The sequence below is a fragment of the Stegodyphus dumicola genome, chromosome 5 (assembly GCF_044657685.1).
Source record: "Stegodyphus dumicola isolate Sdum_Otavi_A_Nest chromosome 5, ASM4465768v1".
In the NCBI taxonomy this organism is placed as follows: domain Eukaryota; kingdom Metazoa; phylum Arthropoda; class Arachnida; order Araneae; family Eresidae; genus Stegodyphus; species Stegodyphus dumicola.
This window is the reverse complement of record NC_140772.1, coordinates 34,129,263-34,150,637: the sequence shown is the minus strand read 5'-3', so window position 1 is coordinate 34,150,637 and position 21,375 is coordinate 34,129,263. Positions and strand designations below refer to the sequence as shown.

At 30.3% G+C, this 21,375-nt stretch overlaps 1 protein-coding gene across 7 annotated transcripts in view; it reads left to right on the top strand.

The window, feature by feature from the left end:
- The window catches only part of Grip84 (Gamma-tubulin ring protein 84), a 116,021-nt gene that overhangs the window by 28,873 nt on the left and 65,773 nt on the right, over positions 1–21,375 (top strand). For 6 of the 7 annotated variants that reach the window (XM_085816560.1, XM_085816557.1, XM_085816554.1 and 3 more), the window contains 8 exons: positions 261–352; positions 753–810; positions 3,041–3,154; positions 9,513–9,579; positions 11,503–11,597; positions 12,037–12,111; positions 12,218–12,299; positions 17,360–17,437. In XM_085816560.1, coding sequence (XP_085672686.1) covers positions 261–352; positions 753–810; positions 3,041–3,154; positions 9,513–9,579; positions 11,503–11,597; positions 12,037–12,111; positions 12,218–12,299; positions 17,360–17,437 — 661 coding nt within the window. Of the gene's footprint in view, positions 1–260; positions 353–752; positions 811–3,040; positions 3,155–9,512; positions 9,580–11,502; positions 11,598–12,036; positions 12,112–12,217; positions 12,300–17,359; positions 17,438–21,375 lie in introns of those variants that run through there. The other variant, XM_085816561.1, reaches the window with a different exon arrangement.

The following is a 21,375-nucleotide window of genomic DNA, read 5'->3' as shown; positions in this document are numbered from 1 at the left end:
AAACTAACCAGCCATTTGGAAGCTGGTAGCAAAACAAATACTAGAACTTAATTATTGGCATCACCTATCAAAGCTACAATGTTATTAATGCATTAAGTTCCTATTGCATAACTTATCAAGTAGTCTGAACAAAAATACAAATCTTACAATTTGCTGTACAAAAAGAAAATATTTGTTTGTCACTAATTATATTTTAAATATTATGTATTGTTTCTGTGTGAACATTTTATCTGCATCTGTATTTATTTATCTAAACTTAGGCTTCATCGCTAGGAGCTATTAAGAAGTTAACAGAGTTGTCACCTTATCCAGATCAACTTATTCAAAAATATGATGAATTAAAACTCAAACAGTAAGTAATAACTGAGAAATTTGTTTTATTGAGGGTAAGACGAAAAATAAGATGTGCATTTGTTTTCTTTTTATTGCTATTAATTTGCATTTTTCTGGAAATCGTGCTAAATATAAGTCACATTCAAAAAGTTTTAAAATAATTTTCTATTGGTACTTTTAATTTAAAAAATAAATAAATAAAATTTGATTTAATTATTTTTTTAAAAATATGTTTTAAATAATTTTAATACTAGTTATTTTTAAAGTATCTTTAAAAAAAATGGAAGAATCAAAAGTTTTTTTAATGTTTTAAGTTGTACATAATAACTATTTCTTTTTCTACTCTCCTATAAATCTGTGTCATTAGTGCTTCTGCCTAAGAAATCCTATATTAGTTTATGTTGATTTACTTATTCTAGCTCTAGAGAAGTGGATCCACTAGTATGCCTTCTCTCTAAAATTCAAAGTGATGAAAAGGTAAATTAAAAATCAGACTGATTTCCATTTAATACTATCTAAAATTCATATGCTAAAGTTTACATTTAACTTGCTGATTGTGTATGTGGTGTCTCCTTATTTTAAGTGCTGTCGCTTGGTGAATAATAAGTAGTCAAAGACAATTACAGTTTTATTTAGTTGAATTCACTGTTTGAACATACAGATAACTTTATGTAAAAGAATTTATGGCTTTACATAAAAAGTTGAACACCTACTTATGCTATTAAATTATAGATGAAAGGAATTAGAATCAAAGCCACGTGTTTTGTGGCTTGTTACATGTGTTGTACTCCTGAAGTATTAGTTTCACTCCCCAAAGTGGTACTGTCTCTGTTCTGACAGGAAGCATTCTCAGAGTTCATGAGGTTGAGATGATAGGACTATTTTTTGGTGTTGAAAGGAACAAGCCCTCGCACGTGTATGATATGAAATTACTGCCTTTGTTCATTACGAGCAATGCTGTTCTCAAGTTGTGGAATTAAATATTCCTCCATGTGTTCCTCATATCAGATTTTAAAAGATGTAATTATTTTTATATTCCAATATTCTTAATACTGTGTTGTTTACATTATCTGCTGTATGCCTATCTGATTCCTTTTTAGTGTATGTGTTGGACTAAAGACAGTTCCTCCAAAACAGTATCCTCCAAATGCCATCCAATAACAATTTATAAATAGGCGTACAAAATTTTGGATCTTTTCGTTTTAGGACAACATGCGCCAAGCAGTTTTCTATGGAAAGATATATGTGCTGACTTTCTTTCTGTTAAGAAAAATAGCTCATTTGAACTATGGTAAAAACTTTTCTAAATATAATTACACCTTGTTAGGAAAAAGGGAAAATAAGTAAAAAAAGAGGTATCACTTTATGCGATTCATAACATAATAAAGAGTATGTTGTTTTTACGCAATCTTAAGGTCCCTTAGTGATCATAAAATTTTCAAGAAACAGTAAATAAAAGAGCATTTTTTTTAATTCATGAAAATTATTTAAAAGTAAGAGTAAGAACAATTTATATATCCATTTTTTTTAACTTTTTTAGCTCAAAATCAAGATAATATGTAAAGTAAGAAATAAAAAGTATTTTTGGTTATAAGAAATGGATTCTTTTTAAACTTTTTGGTGTGTTTCTTTTGAACACTCCAGCCCAGAAATATCATGGCATGAGAAATAGAGAGCGAAATCTCACCCTATAATTTTGATGGGAGCAAGAAAGAAAAGGTCAGTAAGAATAAGTGGTTTGTTCAGCACTTGTTGGCATCACATTTGTTCCATATAGGAACTTTGGCATCAGTGCTGACATCAATCTTGCTTCCTCTTCTCGTTTAAAAAAAAAAAAAAAAAAAGGGAAGGGTATTGGTAACAGCACATGCTTTAATACCGAGATAATCTGGTAGCTTTAGTTTTCCTATGCAGAAACTGAGGGCACTGAAATGCTGAATGGAATGTTAAAGTCTGTGTAATGAAACAGGAAGGAGAGTAAACTCAAAGGCAAGGAGTATTAGAAAGAAATGCTTTGCATATATTTGCTTCTGCTTATGAAGTAAAGCTTCGTGACTTCATTTTTCACTAGAAAATATAAATTACTAACATATCTTTTAGATTAATTATTTCAATAAATGGAAATTCAGGTAGGATGATACTTACTCTTTGTTGACAATGTTTATTTTGAAAATAACAGAATAAGTAAGAGGTAACAACATATTTAATGTAATGGTAGGCAGTAAGTGGCTATGTTGGCACATGTATTTTTCTGTAAAAATTGCTTGGCACATATTATCCTATAATGTGAAAGGTCCAAATTTTTCTGATACATGAAATTCTGTTTTTGATTCATTTAAGACATTCTTAGACATCAAATACCATACATGGTATTTGATGTCTTTCTTCAAGGTATTGTGCCATAAAAAGATATGCCAAATATTCTTTTTGACTCTAGAATGTATTTATTTGTTTTGAGTAAGTTTTTTTCCTTATAGGGTAATTCATATTCTCACTATTTACAGAAACAATTTAGGCAAGGCATCTAAATTTAGAAATGATTCCTTGACCTAAATTTTTAGTAGTTTTTTATGTTTATATTGGTTTTGGCTTTCTTTTTTTCATGCAAGTCCATAAAGCTTTCTCTATCTTTAAATATTGGCAAAATCTATTTGTTTAAGTGAATGATACATGCATGTAAATAATAAAGTAATTATATTTTGCACAGGTAAAAAATATTCTTAAACAAAGTGCATCTGGAAAGGTGGACGAAGCAGCTAATATGAGTAGCAAATCATCACTGGGTTTAAATGGGCATGCTTCACAGAAGGAAGTCCAAACAGTAAGTGATTTGCATAATCTATATTAATTTTTTTACATGCACTTGATATTTAATGAGTGAAATTAATGTAAATTTTTGTCTTTATTGAAATTTGAATCAAGTATTTTTCATTCCTTATCTTTAAGTGATCAAAGGGCAATATTTTGATTAAATCATGGAGGTAATAATGAAAGGAGAGGCCAACCCTGCACTACGAGTGAAGCACTGATGGGTCTCCAGATGGGTTGTTTTTTGTTTACATTCAGAAGCTCCCTTGACACAGCTTTGATAGCATTTCAGCACACAACAGTTCCATATAAATCGAAAAACGGGACACTTACGCATAAAGGAAACATTCATTGTGTGATGGATAATAGCAATTTGTATAGTTTAATGGCATTTATGCAAAAATCACATCTTGGTTATTTTTTATAACTCACAGCAGCGATTCTGATTATGAATTTGTTTTATAAAATTCTAAGCTGTTGAACTACAAAAATATAGATTTTAGCAAAAATGTTATGCTTAAAGAATGAAAAATACCTTATGGTACCTTTAAAATTGTATATGTCTTTCAATACCCTTGATAGAATATTCTCTACTTTTATTTCATGTTTCAAATACCAACATGTTTTAAATAAAATAAGTTTTTTTTGTCATTCACATATTATTGTAACATACATTTTAAAAAATTTTAAAGAAGAGGCTTAATAGTTGCTCATTTTAAACTCATCATTTTATTTTTATATGACTGAAATAATCACTTTGGATTAACTAAAAAATAAAATTACCATCAAATACTGCAATCCTCATCAAAATTAATAAATATACAGACAGGTATGCCAATAAGATAACGTTTCCTTGATTTGTAACCACACATGAATTATGTGTAAAATTATGTACAAATGTGTGGAACAGAAGAGAGATACATTTGCGAATTCTGCTGAAGTACCATCTGCGGTCAAGATGATGTAACCATGTGAATGTGCCACATCATCAAGACAGCTTATTAAGAATTTAATCGACGGAGGTGAAAACATTTCTGTATCCTGCCAAAGGAGGTCTGATCATGAATGGTCTGCTTATTGATTCCAGATTGTTCATGTTTATAATGATCATAAATATTATTTAAATGTATCCTTAACATTTAATTGTAAACATAAATTGAAATTCTGTTGACAAATATGTTTATAAAACTATTCAAGCAAGAATTGTTCGTACTGGAAAGCAGTATGTTAAAAGGTATAATAAAGCAAATTCTATGAGATGAGATGCATACTTAAGGAAGTTGAAAAGAAGAATTTTAGAATATGTGTTGTTCAAATTAAGGGTAAAAAATAATTTAATGAATTATTCCCTTATATTTTATAATAATTCAGTTAAAAGTTTTAAATAATATTTCTTAAAAAAATCCTTTTTTTTTATTTCCTTTCTGTAATATTCAGAAAGTTAAGTACATAGAAATCAACACAAATATTTAATGTATTTTACTATTAAAATAAAAGGTGCTGTAATTTGAAATAGACTGAGTTGAGCATTAATTATAAATTGACTCAGATTTTTTATTAAGAAGCCTCTGAAGCTAAAAAATCATGTCATATTTGAGAAAGTATTTTAGGAAGAAGCTCTGTAAATGGAAAAGAAGTAATGCGTAATTTTAATATTAATAATAGGATAAACTTTTATCTTAATTTTTGTAATCCTTAACCAGATAAAATTGAATTACCTTAAATTTTTTTTCTAATGTAATTAATGAAAACTTGTGAAAATAATTTCATTCAAATTAAACTGTTCTGTGAAAAGTGTAGCATTTAATTCTGTTCAGAATGAAATGTTGTTTAAAAATGTATTCTTTTCACATACTGTAAAAATACTGTAGAAAAAAAAAAAATATCTACATTTATATGTATATTTATGACCTAATTACAAAATGTTTACATCCAATCGTGTCATTGATCTTAATGGTAAATCACTGAATGTTTTGGTTTCCATGAAGGGATCGCCAGTGTTTCAAAACAGTGTATGGGGAAAACCAGTTAGGGCCTCTCCTCTTACTTCCTACCTCCATGAATTAAACGGTGTAATAAGTTAAAAGTTGCTACCAACTTTATTATTATTAATTCGAGACTTGTACTTTTAATTATAAAGCGTTTCTTGCTATAAGGTGCAGAATTTTTCTTGACTCTGTGTGTGGAGTTTCATTTTTGTCCTTTCATTTTGATTGCTGGCAAAGTTAATTGTAACATTTTTCCCATTTTAGTATTTATAAACAAAACTTAAAGTTATAAACTTTGAGAATATAGTACAGTGGTGGCCAAAATTGTGGATACTTTTGGAAATTTTTATGTTTTTGAACTTTGTATGCTTATAGAAAATGTTACGTTTCACAAAATGCAAACTTGTGTATATCATTTTAAAGAGAATTTATTACTGAATTCAATACAAAATTCAGTTATTTGCAATACAAGAAAAGTTAAACGATAAAAGTTATCGATATACATTAGATAGTGATGATTGCAGTGAGTTATCATTACTTAGTAGGGTACTCTTTATTTTTTATTACAGCTTCACATCGACGTTTCATTGAGCTGAGAAGAGTTTTAAGCTCTTCTTTCGTTATTACATGATGCCAGGAAACAATTATAGCCTCAATTAGTTCCCTTTTATTTGATGGGCGCCTCATTCGGACAAGAGTTTTCAAACGGTGCTACAAATTTTCGATAGGATTGCGTCAGGACTGTTTCCTGGTCATGACAACAATTTAATGCTCTTTGTACGAAACCACTCTTTCGATATTTTGGCTGTGGGGCAAGGAGCAGAATCCTGCTGAAATATAAACGAAGCTTTGTTGGGAAAGAGATCTCTGATGGAAGGTAGAAGTTTTGGTTCTAAAATAGTGTCAATGTATTTTCTGGCATTCAGTGTCTCATCGATGACATGAAGGCAAAAAAGAAATGCAAATCTTATTCTATACAGCATAACATAAAAAATGAATAAATAAGAATAATTCATATTCCTAGCACTAATAACATCACTCGTGTTATGTTTTGAGATCTTTATTGTTGGACATAAGATTTTTAAGAGTAAGAAAGTCTGATAACATTTACCCTGTTCATACTGCTATTGAGAACAGAGTGAATGTTAGAAACAAGCATAAAATTAAATTAAAAAAAAAAAAAAAAAAAAGTAGTAGAAGGAGTAATACTTTGGGTACGGAAATGAGAATAGGTCAAATGCACTCTGAACATTGACAGTTGACTCCCCACCAACATGTTTATGATCTTCTATCTAGTTAACCTTTTAACTGACATGCCCGAAATAACATGACTATATAAACGGAGAATCACGTTTCAAACTGTTGCCACCAAATGTTAAGAGTCCTGCATTATATTTGAAGAAATTAAATAATGAAAAATCTGCATAAATGTATGTATATTTCTCACATTGTGATAAAAAAAGGTACATAGAACCATCAAATTTTGAATGATGTAATCCTCCTATGAATATGGGCATGTGGAAGACCAAATTTGGAATTTATTTTATTATCAATTTCATATTTTGTAAAACTTTAATAAATTTTTGAGTAACAAACTTAACGATTTAAAAGTGAGCAATGGCAACATTCTACTGAGGGTAGAAATCTTTTTATCTTCAGTGCACGGAACTGTGTATCAGAAATTCTAAAGATATGCTCATTTTAAAAAGTTTTTGCAACATTGCTGTTGAACTGAATTTTATGGTTTTAAATTTTAAAATTAATAAATAAATAAATTTTTAAATTTTATGGTTAAGTGCAAAGAACATGATACTTAATAAATAAAGGTAACACACAAAACGTTAAAAAAAAAAAGTCTCTTTGGACGTAATTTAAACCTGAAGCCACCCTTTTTTTTTTTTTTTTTTTTTTTTTTTTCCCGCATTACAGTCAAAAGTCGTTAATCCGGACACCCATAATTCGGAATGATCTATAATCCGGACCTCAAAGCTAAAAACTTTCTGCGCATGCGCCGCGTTGACACATGCGCATAGACGTTTATGCGTGCGCGTAAGACCATTTGTTGGAAAATGTAACTTATTGTAAACCTTTTACTGCATCATCTCTCCTCCTTGAAATGTTTATTTAGTTTAATTCTTATTTTAATGTAATATAGTAGTTACTTCTACTTCTTTTTCTTATTGTCACTGTTTGCGTTGAGAATGGACTGTTACAACTTAATTGAGATGCAAAAACGAAACGTGATGTTACGTCATCTGGAAAGCCGATTCGTGCCGATAGCTGATTGGTTGCCGCGAGAAGACGTCATGCCTACTTCTGCTATAAGTATCTCGCGTCGCTCTGGTTCAACCCTTCTAGTTCCTGCTTTCCTGGCGCTTGGGTGTGCGGTTTCCAGCCCCTTCAGAAGGATGCATGCAGTCCGGTGAATAAAGTTCCTTGGTTCCTGTTCACAAGATGGCTGTTCCTGAATAAAGTTCCTTGGTTCATATCCACAAGATGATTGTTCCAGAATAAATTCCTTGGTTCCAGAGGCTACCATGGGAGTGACTGCCGCGGGTGGCATCCATGTTCTTCAATGAAGGTGGCATTTAAAATACGTAACCGGCAATTCCTCGTGTTCAACTAATGCAAACGGAGTTAGGCCGGTTTTGAGTGCTTTCAAGAACTTGATTTAAATTTCAGGTGTTTTCTCGACCATTGATCATGGACTTTTTGAATGTGTAGCCAACTTCATTTTTAGGCCGCATAATTACTGTTTAGGACATTTTTGTTTGTATTGAATGCCAGTGCTTTTGGAGACCAGGTAAAAATATTATTTGATGAATGATGGTTATATTATATTTTCCTAAGACTCTGATATTGTTTAAACTTATTTTCTGTGTTTTTATTCTTTATTATATTGTTAATAAATTGGTTAAGTTCGAAACCTTTTATTGTCTTCAATGTCTGCACAACATATTATCTCAGGAAGCTTTTATTGCTACTAATGCTAAAATGTTTAATTTTATAAACTTTAAACTTTGCTTTAGCATCACCTTTTACGACTGCGCATATGAGTGCGCAAGCGCAGAATACTTTTTCGCGTGCACATTTTATGTATAACCGACGGTATAAACTAAAATTATCTAATTATCTATTTCAGTTATAGTTGATGATTGCATTGTTCCTTAATTTTCAAATTCGATCCGGCTTATTATTTTTTGCAGACTGTAAGAGCAATACTATAAAAGTAATATTGAACTTTCGATTATGTCAAATAGAATTTCCGATTCTGGAGCTCCCAAAGGATCGTACAAAACAAAAGTATGTTTTGATGTTCATCAAACAAAAAGTGGAATTGCTGCAAAAAATGGATAAAGACATGAAGAATGTGACAGAGAGGTTAGTGAAAACGAAAAAATTTCGATTGACAAGTTAGTCGGTATTCTCGGCACAGCAATTGACGGGACATGAACAGCGGAAATTTGTAGCTAAACAAGAAATTATGTCTGTTTCTAGAATTAAAGAGAAAGTATTATCACATAAAACGAAGCAACTTACATTGAAAGAAATGTTTAATAAAGTAAATAAATAAATATTAAGCTTTTTCTTTTTTTTTTTTTTTTTTTTTTTTTTTGTAAATTTTGATACCCTTTAGATCATAATTGTTCTTTATTTCATAAATTACAGTTTCATATTTTTAATTTTAGAATTTCTGCATGCCATCTTACGAGATTTAAACTGATGATCTATAATCCGGAATCGCCGAAGTCCCGACGAGTCCGGATTAACGACTTTTGACTGTATATTGTTATTCCCAAATATATATCGTGAGAAGTTTATTTCGGCTTCAGTTCAATAGATGGCAGCACTTTACTGAAGGTTTCAAAGGATAGAGGTTTATGCTCAAAATGCATGTAATTTTTATTTTTTTGCGGCAAACATTTGATTTTTGCAATAAAACAAATTGATGATTTATATATCCAAATCATCAAAATAACTTGTCAGTTAAAGGGTTAATATATGAACTAAGATATTTAGGTATTTTGCATAACTTGAGAGTGCCTATAAGGTTCTACAAATAACTTTTTTGCTCTTCATTATCAGTGTGTCGGCTCAAAATGAATTTACAGATTTATGGAAAACAAAAAATCAGCTGGGCTCAAGCTTGTAAGTCGCGGATTATTGCAACTTTGTATTTATTTTTGAAATGTACTACTCCCCCCTTTAATACTCTGCATTGCAGATAAATAAAACTTCACATACTGAATTAATAGGTATATAGTCCACTGTAGTATGTTACCTATATATAGAATATCATCATTCAGTTTTCTTCAAACCACTGTTTGAGTGCTGTTTTACTACATTAAAATATGTGCATAATTAAATTCTTCTTTGTTAAAGATTCGTCAGAAAGTACCAGTTTCTGTTCTTTTGAATGAAAGAAAAGAAAGTTCTGCAAAAAGGAATGGTTTGTATTGTATTTAATTTTTATTTGCTTTCAAAATTTTAAATTATTTTATTCTTAACTTCACACATATTCCATTTTCATTTGTTGTAAAGAAAGTTGATATCGTTTAGGAATCATAATCTGCCGCATTTCACTTGGATATAAAAAGAAGTAAAAGGTAGTGAGATTTCCCATTTTTTGCAACAATTATATAGTAAACCATAAATTTCAAATTTGATTAAAATATTGCAGTTAAAGTTTATGTATAGTAGCATCAACTTTTTGAATAGTAAATTTTAGACTTTTATGATTTCTTTTATGCATCAATTGTGTTTGCAATAAAGATTTAATAGTAATACTTATATTTTTAGATATATATTTGTGTTCCTCAAACAATGATTTGTATAAATGTTAGATTGTTGGCTGTAAAATGTTTGAGAGTAATAAAACACAAGGATTCTTTTCCTAGTCAAGAAGGGAATTTTGTAATGCTATTAAATTTATTGTAAATATATTAATTTAGAATGTTTCAAAAGAATATAGTAAAGTTAAATTTTAAAAAATTATTGGAATTATATATTTATTCATAGATTTTGATACTTGCACTTGATTTACATATGCTTTCAAAATTTAAATGATATTATAGATTATTTTGCAGCAATAGTTAATCATTTTTTTGTAATTCAATTTCATTTAAAATTTAATTAACTTTAAATTTGCTTTTTAGGAATAGAGAATGTTTATTAAATTTAAATTTAGAATGTGATATGATTATTGAATTTTTAGTGAATTTTTAGTTTTTTAAACATTTATCAATGGATGTGTCACCTCATATAATATGATTATCAAAGCCCACTCTTAAATCGCTGAGCACTTATCCAAGTAGTAAAGAAGATATGGATATTATGTTTTATACATAACGATTTTATACATGTATAACTGTTTAGTGAAGTGGTTCCCAGTCTGTGCACTGTAGTGCCTCGAGGCATTGCAAAATATTCCTGCCCATTTCACAAATATGATACTTGATATGTGATTTTAAAATGGAACAATCAATATATTTGTACCATAATTGGAAGACTATTTAGCATATATGCAAACCACTGTTTTTGAATAGCTTATTGATTGGTTTGGAAATTATTTTCAGAGACATAATGTTGACAAATTTGTCATCATTATCTCTCTATTCATCATGGATTCAAGACCCTTTCTGAGGTAAAATTTCATCTGCATTTGCTTCTATAGGATGGAATCTTATTGAATTGTCCTGTGATAATACACTGGAGACAGAATTCGATAGCAAGCAGCTAATTGATTTTGGGGTGTGATTAAAAAAAATAGAATAGTTCATGTGGGATTTTTTTTCTAATACTAGCAATCAGCAAACTAATTTTTAGCAATGATTATGATAAAAAGCAAGCATCAAAAGAAAAAATGTGTTGATCTGGAAAATTTTGTACAAGTTTGCTTCCAAGATTTCAGAAGAAGTGCTATTGAAAAGGGGCTCACCTATCTCACTAATTGTGATTAATTTCTTTAGTGATATAATTATTGAAAATATGCATTTTTTGTATCTCTGAAGATAAAATGCATGTTTATTATTATTATTATTTAATCAGTCATATCCCGTTAGTTAAACTGTGTAATTCATAGGCCTTTGTTCTAATTTTGAGCACTGTAGAGAAACTCTGTTTACGAAAAATGTTTAGGAACCTGATGTAATAACTTAGTAGCACTGGAAACTTAAAATTCTGTGTTATGTAAAGTTCTGTTGAGAAAGTTTTGCATGCCTGCCAGCTCTAAAAACTTCTCAAAGTTTTTTTAGCACTTTAGGTTTAAGTAATGTAATAAAATTAATTAATTATGTGCTGCTGTACCAAATTTTTTCTACTTAAAAGTATTTTTCAAAACTCACTAAACCATTTTAAATATTCTTATTTTCAGTTCCTCCTGGTATCTATGCTTTGCCAAAATGGGTGAGAGAAAGGCCAAATTTAAGCTGGGATTTTGTATCTGAATCCAGGCCCGATTTTATACATGTATGCATGTTTTGTGCTTTCTTAATAATGTACATTATTATATGTCTTTGCAGATAATTCATTTTTTCATTCTGTAAATATATAAGAAATACTTCTGAAACAATTGCATATTGTTCTGTATTACAGAAGCAAAATTTATGGTGTAGTCATGATTAGTGTATGAATGTCTAAAAAGTAATTTAATCTTATATAATAATTTCTTGTGTTATGAAATGAACACATCATTCTAATTTTTTGTCAATTTATCAATGATTTCTTTAAACATAGATATATTTTTAATCTCAACAAACGGGAACACATAATTTACCAGCAATATAAGTGTTCTATGTGTTGATGTAGTTTCCTTATTTCTTTTTAATTTTCCTTTCTTGTATTTTTAAGTAACAGTATTTTATTAAATACATAAAAATATTAATTACTTCCCATTTTCTAAATACAGAGTGGGCCAATTGGAACTCTACCTCCAAATGTGCAGGAAAGTCGTCTTATTGATGATATTCTCTTTTGTCTTGTGGTAAGCATTAGTTTAAATTTTGTAAATGTGTTTACTTTATTTGATTTAAATATTAACAGATGTTAATTTAAATCTTTAATTTAATATGTGATAAATGCTATCATAGGGAATTGAAGGAGATTATATTCATACACAGAAGATCTCAAACTTTGATTCTAGAAGAAATTTTACAATAGATGATAGTGCAAGTGAGTAATAGTTGTATTTTAGAATATTTTATGTTGCTTTAAAAGTGCATGGATGGTTACAAAAAAGTTGTTTAAAGTTTAAAGAGAAACTTTGGTTTCCTTTATCAGAAGCAGATCTCTGTTGTGCACTGCTGGATTTTTCATCCTTTGACCCATTTGTTCTCTTTTATCAGTAAAAACATCTTCAGATTTAATCTTTTCAGGCAATGCAAGGTATCCAAAGCAGTAAAATGCTATCATAAACACCAAAAGAGGCATTCTTTCATTAATCTCAAATGTTGGAGCAATTATGTGTATTCCAATTATTGTTACTTTAACAATAACTGAGCAGCTTTTTCCTCTCCCTCCCCTCTTTTTTAAGAACATTTCAAATAAAATCTTACATGCAGCTTCCATGAGCTTTTTTACCTTAAAATTAGATTTGGAGTTGTTTAATTTATGCAACATAATATCATATCAGATTAAATTACTTCAAGTCTAATTTATGTTAGAAAATTTCATGTTAAGTATAATGTATGGTACTTAGTGGATATTGATTGATTTCCTTGCTTCTGGGGTCAGGTTCTAATCTTAAATAATGGTGGAGTTTGTGTTTTGGAGGTCTTTATCAAATGGTGATGTTTTAAATATATTGATCTGAAAGAACTCTGAAGAGACTGATGGTAGAAAGTGAAATATGGAACCCTTAGATTGCATCATGCAGCATACTTAGTGAAATTTAGTTAGATGATTTATATGGGCTTTATCTGAATTTAGTCATGTTAGATTATATGAAATCAGTAAATGATGAAACTACTGCTATTGAACTAATCAAGCTCAGTTATTTCTACTATTAAAGAATGAAGAATCTGTATGTTTGTATGCTCCTGTCGTTGTGAAAAAATGGCGACAAATTTTAAACACATATAGTCATCCACCTAAAAGTATGCACTTGAAAACCCACATTTTAATTTTTTAATTTTTTTAATCTATCAATTATTAATCAATTTATTTAATCAATTTTTTATTAATCTCAGTGATTTGAAAACAAAAAGTAGTAGTACTGTTCGAAATAGAACATTTTTATCTCCAATGTAACCGTTTGGCAAAATGTCTTTCAGTACTAATTGACAAAATCTGCTATTTAAAAGCAGTGTGTTGCTAGTGCCTTTATAGCTTGGAATAAAAATACTTTTGCCTTCGATGTGCCAGCGTGTTGCTATTCAGTAAAGCATTAAGATATTTAACTTTCAAATTTAATTTGTCTGATATTCAATCAAAGTAAATAAGCAATAAAATGCAGTTCTTAAGTATATTTTTTCTACTTTTTAATCTGATTGATTTAAATAAAAATGTGTTTAAATTATGAGATGTCTAATTAGAAATATTAAATATATTATGAAATTATGCTAGCTGAACTCGTTAAAATCATAATATATGCATTATTATAACTGTTTTGTGAGGCTGTCCACACAAGCTCCTAGTGATTTGAAATTTTAAAAATGTTAGAAACAGATATGTATATTGCAATAAAGAAAAAGGGTGTACTTATTCTGCCATAAGGGTTTCCAAAGGTTTTTTTGTGATGCCTCCCTATTGCTAAAAATGAAATTTACCATGCCCCGTATCCCATAATAATAACAATATATACCTATAAGGGTAATCAGACACTAAAAACATAATTTATAAAGTTTTTAGTATAGAAATATGCTGTTCAGACACATATGGTAAGGAGAAAAAGAAACAGCTAAGATGGATCGATAAGATGGATGTGCTTGCATATTGTGGACAAGATGTTCAATTCTTGGTTGAATAGAAGAAAGTGTGTAACATAAATCACTAGCAATATTGCGTTTCCTATGGTTGCTGAAAGTGCACTTTCGCACAAGTGCTTGAAAACAGTAAGTACAGTTGTAGTGGTTGCCCTGCTGTGCTGGGATAAAATTTGAGATATTTTACCCAAAATAATGACTCGTCCAGCCTTCGCAGAGTCATATTTAGCTGCAGAATCATTTTTAATTTCCAAAGCTTGCTCTTGCAGCGTTTCAGGTAGCACATCTATGTCAATGTGAAAAGGGTCTGTCGCCATTCTCTAAACATTTTTATCATATAAGTCAAGGAAGTAATGTTTTAATTCATCTGTGATGTGCTGCAAATGATTTGATATTTTATTCTTAGTACTAATATGCTTAAAGCCCTCCTTAATGTGCCCTTCTTCCAGAATTCGAAATAATTTGGGAAAGCAGGAATAGTTGCAGTCTTAAATTTTATGTTCCCTGAGTTGCAACTTATCAGTATACGCTGTGATGGCATCCCGATGATAAGTTATGTTCAAATCTCCACCTTGTAATTTCCATTGACCTCAACAAATTGAAAATATCTCATAGATAAGCCAATACAACTTGAACATTTGGCTTTTGAATTCTACGTACAATTTGGTTTGGTTTTGAATTTCCAAGAACTGAATCACTTCATCTCGAAGTTCATATAATCTTGTTAATATATTTCCTTTTGAGAGCCAGCCTACTTCCATATGAAATAACAGTGTTTTATGTTCTGTTCCCAAATCTTCACAAAAGGCCATAAAAAGCCAAGTATTTAAAGCACTCTTTTGTCTTTTAGAGCACTATGTTTTGTTGACAAATGTCACTCCAGACTAGAAGGTCTCATAATATCATTGCTCAGTACTTCGTAGCAAATAGCACATTGCAGCTGGTTGACACTACTTTTTTGTATAACAACAAAACGATATTTAATATAACCCTCATTGTATTTGCTTTATTTTGCCAAACTCATGACAGAGAAGAAAAACGAATTTAACAAATCGACAGTTTATTTTTGCATTAAAAGTACACATAGAATGAATGGTATCGCAGAATTCTGAACTCTTGACAAATGGGACCTTCAACCTTCTACACCAGCTCAACTACTGTTTCTTATGTGCACAAACAGGTATTAAAGGTGACAGCTATTCTTTGATTTGCATGCACAAAAAGTATTAAGACTCGATGGATAGCCCGTGTAAAGTAAACCTGGAATATATTTTTCCCTCTGCGATCTGATGCAGCCACTCCTGCTTTGGAAAAGCTTTCGTTCTTAACATACACATTCTTTTGCCCAACTAAGACAGGGTGGTGCAGTAGGCACAAGTAGCAAAGTACTGCTCGCCTAGCCCATGCCCCCCTTTAGATGTCGTTCTGCCTCCTATGGGGACACGCCCTGTACTTTCAAAATCAATGTTGTAAAGGATATAATATACAGTAGGTGCCACTTAATATGCTCACAATTGTCCTCAGCTATTTTAATAGCATTCATTAAATGATAACAGTAAGCAATGAGAAAAAATATCCTTCAAAATAGAAAGAGAATTTAATTCAGAAGTCAAACAACAAAAACCAGCGTTATATTTACAAAATTTTTTACAGGACTAGTTTTGATGGTTTTACCGAACCACCATCCTCAGCTGTAAAACCGCAAATGAACAAGATAGGAAATAATGATTAGATAAGAAAGTCTGGACAAGAATAAGCAAGTGGTGCCATCTGTTGGTGAAACTAGAACTAAAACATAATTTCTTTAAAGGCCGAAGGCAAATTTGGATTGGAATTAGGATCGTTAACTAGAACAGAAAGATTTTTATGAATGTGAAATGCCTCTAGAAAATCCAGTTCTCCAATGGAAGATGTTTTCTGAATAATTTTCGCAGCAGAAAAATTGAAAGTGTGGTTTTCGGACCAACAATGTTGAGCAACAGACGACTTCTGTGTTTCCTTTTTTCTAACATATGCCTCATGTTCCTTGATGCGAAATTTTAAGGCTCTCTTAGTTTGGCCAATGTAAATTAAACCACACTGGCAAGGAATACTATACAGGAATTCATATCCAGAATGGGGTCCTTGAGTATGGAACTCGGAATTTTACTGATGGGAGAATAAGAGAATTTAATTTGTTATAAATTAACTAAAATCCTATAAATGCATACTTTCCTACCATTTTAATCAACAAAAATGCAAAGTTCATTAATCAACTTTTCATGATGTTTCAGAAATTATTTGACCATTACTTATCCCCTACTCTTAATACTTAGAATGCATCTCTCATCTCAGATTTGCATGGAATTCACTGATTTCATCATTTTCAGAAACTATATCACTATATATTAGATTGATTTCAGAAAGCAGTTGATGGATATCTTTTCTGACATTGATATTATGGCTTGAATTTTTCTTATGAGTATCCACCCATGCATTTAATTTCTCACAGTTTGTGTTAGTTAGAGATATTGCTTTTTCTTTCTCAACTCCCACTATTTCATCATTTATTAAAAGGTTGGCATAATAAATACAGTTCTTTATTCTTTTCTAAGAGATGGTTCCAAAACAATTTCAGCAAATACAGCACATCAGGAAGTTTAGTTATCCTTTCTGATTCATTCACATTTATGTCCATATCACCCATATCATATCATACAGCTGTGAGCAAATGATGCTGTTGGCACCTGCAGGTTTTAAAATTGTGTGCACATGATCTGTAATAAATCATAGATTTGCGAGAAAAATGTTATGTACAAGAAAAACAAAGTGTAAGTCTTTTGTTTTGTATAATTTTAGTTAGTGTTTAGAGTTTTGTTCTGTCAGATACATGGAATAAATTTAATATACAATCTGCTTGAATGTTATATTGAGACACGGAGTTATAAATAGATAGGATTAATCTGTCACTCTTGAGGGAGATTAAATTTAGAAATATAAATGCCATTATAAAAAGTTTTCACATTTGTATCCGAGTTATTATTTTTAATAACCATTATTGATGTAAGATCATAAATCAACATCTAGTTATAAATTCCATTTTTGCAGATTTCTAAGTGTACCTGATTTTTGAAAAGCTGCTTCTGTACTAAAGAGCAGCTTAAAGTATAAAATAATATCAAATCCTTCTCTTTTTGTGACTGCATTGCTTAATTTTCCATTCTAGCTTTTAATCACAATATTTTCGTAGATCCAATAATTCCATTTTTAATATTTTATTGCTGTAATTCATATGTGTTTGTAATCTTAAATTTTCTTTTTTTCTTATAGGTATTGCCCTAAAGTTACTAGTACAAAATATGCTTCCAATGTTTTCCCATTACTCAACAATAATTCATTTTGTTGAAGGTATGGATACTTAATAATATTAATTATTAAGTATTAATATTAATTATTAAGTAATTATTAAGAACTATTACTTAACTCATTTACCATGTGTATTTTGGTTCTCAAAATAGACTATTTTCATTAGTTTGAGATATTTTTGAAATCTGCAATTAATCTAAAAAATTTTCTTCAGTATGTGTGTAAATACATTGCATTTTCAATACATAGTTGCTGTATTATGTTGTGTGTTTATGAAATTAGAAGACGCAGTCATTTCATTTTCTATGCAAATCATATCTGTTTTTGGTCTTTTTTAATATCAATATTGCTTCCTTTTCAGATTATACTGATTATAATATTTAATTTAAGAACTCTCATCTTTCATAACTTCTTTATAACACAATTATTTTGCTACATTTATTATCAAATACAATTCGTTCATATTTTGATTATAAAATTACCTCTGTATTCATCTGAAAGTAGCATTTAAAATGATAGAATGCACAACTAAAAAGCAGAGTACTGTTGTGCATCTTTTTATTGACTTAAAGAAATTCTTTTATTTATAATGAGATTGTCTTGGCCATGCACAAAAATTTGTTATTTTTGAAATTAAATTGCACAAAACTTGCTTTAAAAATCTGTTTATTGTAAATCATTTAAAAGAAACTTGATGGCTTTTAATTTTGAAGTTCGGTCTCAGACTAAGTTACATTACATTCACAAGAAATTCAACCTTAGATTGGCATGAATATTTATATACATAGAAATACTGTAAATATTTCTGTAAAATTATTGTTAGATTTATGGGTTTTCATTTCATTTAAAAGATGATATAAGCACAAAAATTTTGTAAAGATATCAGAAATTTATAAAAATTTAGCAAATAAATATAATGGAATGTAGTTCACCTCAGTTTTTAAAGGGATAAAATATGCTAGCAATAAAACTTCCTAACAAAAAAATAAGGATTTCTTGCCTATTATGCTACAAAATTAATGTCCAGAGTTATACTATGCATAGCCAAAAGTAGAAAGGAAGAAGTACACTGTAGAAATATATTTTCTGTAATCACAGCTGGGTACTGGTATTTACTGTGAATTATGATTAAATCTACTTCTTGTTTAACTATTGCATCACTGGAAATATCTCGCAGTGATAATCATGCTCATAGATGAATGATAGATAACACTCAACCAAATCAATCTTAAAATGAGGTGAACTTAGTCTCTCTCATTAAATAATGAGCATCCTCTAGTAATCATAGTATGCTGTATAACCTAATAGCAAATATAAAGTGATGCAGAGTATTATTTATCTTCCTACACTGTGTGACAATTGCTAAACAGTCATTTTTCATCATGACTGATGATCGGCATATTTTAAAGAAATGGGATCTGGCACATATTTTTAACAGAGGTCTTGAAGTATCATTGTTATGAAAAGTGGTATAGATATCACCACACAGTCAAACAAGATAAGAAAAAAATTATGCTCCTTAGAACTCTTTTCAACTGTTATGGAAAATGCTCATTCTGTTTGAAATAAGAACAGCTATACGAGTCCATCAGTATAGCTTGTGACCTCCTCAGACACTAAGTGCATGTTTGGTATTTGTTATGAATAGTGTCCTAAACTGTTGAAAAAAGCTTGGAAGAATCTGTCTCATTTGTCTGTCGGTATGATTTTGAGTTTCTGTAGGATCGAAAAAGGTTTCTGTTTTTGAGAAATACATCTGCCCGGTACATCCCAGGCAAGCTTTATGGAATTTTAAGTGCAGGAATATGCAGGCTATGTCACACACACAAATAATCAGTTTGTTGACTAAAATCTGGTGACAAAACATTGGTAAACATGTTAAAGTAAAATATTTCAAGTCGGAATTTTTAAGAAAATTAATGCATTGAAAAGAAATTTATTAAAGTAAAACATGTTTTTGATAAAAGGCAGAAAATTTCCCAAACTAAGGAAATATGAAAATGCAGCTTCCCCAACTGCTGTTGGATTCACTCCTACTAACACAACTTTAAAGCTTGTTAAATTTATTTTTAATGACTGCTTTCTTCACACTTATGTCACATAATTCCTGATAGAGTGTTAAGTGTTGCCATATTTTTTCCAAAGTCTTTTCTCAGTTATCATATCGATGTTAATTTTTCTTAGTAAGGTGACTTGCAAAAAGTTTTCGTTTTTTATTATTAATGTTTTGTCTCTTTGACTTTCATTTATGAAACATCACTTCTTCACACATATGCCATATAAAATTTAACAGCAAAATCACAAAACATTTAAAAACAACAAATCTTTAAAATTCTTGATAAAATGTTAAATATTGCCATACTTTTTTTATATTTGCTATGTTGTTTCTTTAAAAATAATAACATATGGTTGACAGCATCCTTTTATTTGAAAAGTGATATGTGCAGAAAAGTGAAATTTAACAGTAATAACACTTCTGGTGCTAAAAATGAAGATTTTTCACAAAATGTATAGCCAAATATGAGCTAAAAAAAAGCATCCTCTGAATCAGAAAGGAAACTTGTCTGAAAAATTGTAGATTATCACTTGCACAATTAAAATGGATATGGGAAGATCATAATGTGTCAACGCTGGTACTGTAAAAAGATGCCTTCTGAAAGTTGGATTTAAAAAAAAAAAATCTAAGTTGGCATCTATTATAGTGTTCACTGCAGTTTTAATACCATTTTTTCTCCATGATGGCAAAAGCCAAGAAAGTTAATCCCTTTTGCCCATCTATTTAATTTTTATTAATTTTGGAACTGTTTGTAGCTTATGGCTAAACCTGCGTATATATGCACACACACACACAATAAGAAACCTTACCAAAAAAATTTTTTAAGATTCAAATGCAGGAATTTTTCAATTAAATTAATCATATTTCCTTTACCTACTATTGCTTATATATATATATATGTGTGTGGGTGGGTGAGTGGGTGGGGAGTTGAAGATGATATTCTTAAGAAAGTAACACTTCCACACATCCACACCACAAAACATTTAATGAATAATAATCTTAAGCTACAGATTGGAATTAAATAACAGTACCCTTGAGCGTTCTCGCGCTGGTTAGATACAAATACAGTTTTGCATGACTTTAAGTATTTAAATAGCTACTCAGCGCCTTCTCGTACTCGCTATCATATACAGTTCTTTAGTTACCACCTTCGTGTGGAATTAACATCTATCTGACATTATTGCCTTTTGCGTCCTCTTGCTGTCGGCGCATAGGTGATGCCCTCTGGTGGCTGTGTTGAACTAACAGATACCATAGCTCGGCGATCCTGACTCTGTTTTTGCCTTCAAAAACACAGATCAGCATCACTGGTATATCAAGACAGCACCTGAAAATAAATTTAAAAAAAAACAGATAGAAGTGCAGAAGAACCGCACACAGTTCTAAACAGGAACAGTCCAAAGGTTCTTGTGATCAGCGGCTGTAGCATTAAAGCCAGGACCTTCATGGTGTCCTACTTTTTCCACCTGGTACCGGTCATTGCCTTTCTTCGCTGTTACTCGGTACGAACCGAAGAACTTTGGCCTTAACTTTAGACCACCTCCATACTGCGTTCTTTGTACGGCAACTAGGTTGTTCACATTGTATAACTGTACTTCTTTTCTCTTCTTATTGTACATTTTTCTATTCTCTTCCTGAATTTTTAGGATCTTTTTCCTTGCTTCCTCTCTCATATCTTCTCAATCTTTCATCATAATATTTGTTTCTCTTTCTTCGGGAATTTCCATAATTTTTAAGTCCTCTCGATTTCTTATTTTAACATTAGTGAGAAACTCAAATGGAGAACTCTTTGTGCTTCTGCTCTTAGTGCTGTTCAAGATCCATTGTACGTCTCCAACGTATTTGTACCACTTAATAGGATCATCTGTGGATAATTTGGATAGAACTGGAATCAGAGTCAGATGAACTCTTTCCACCTGCCCAT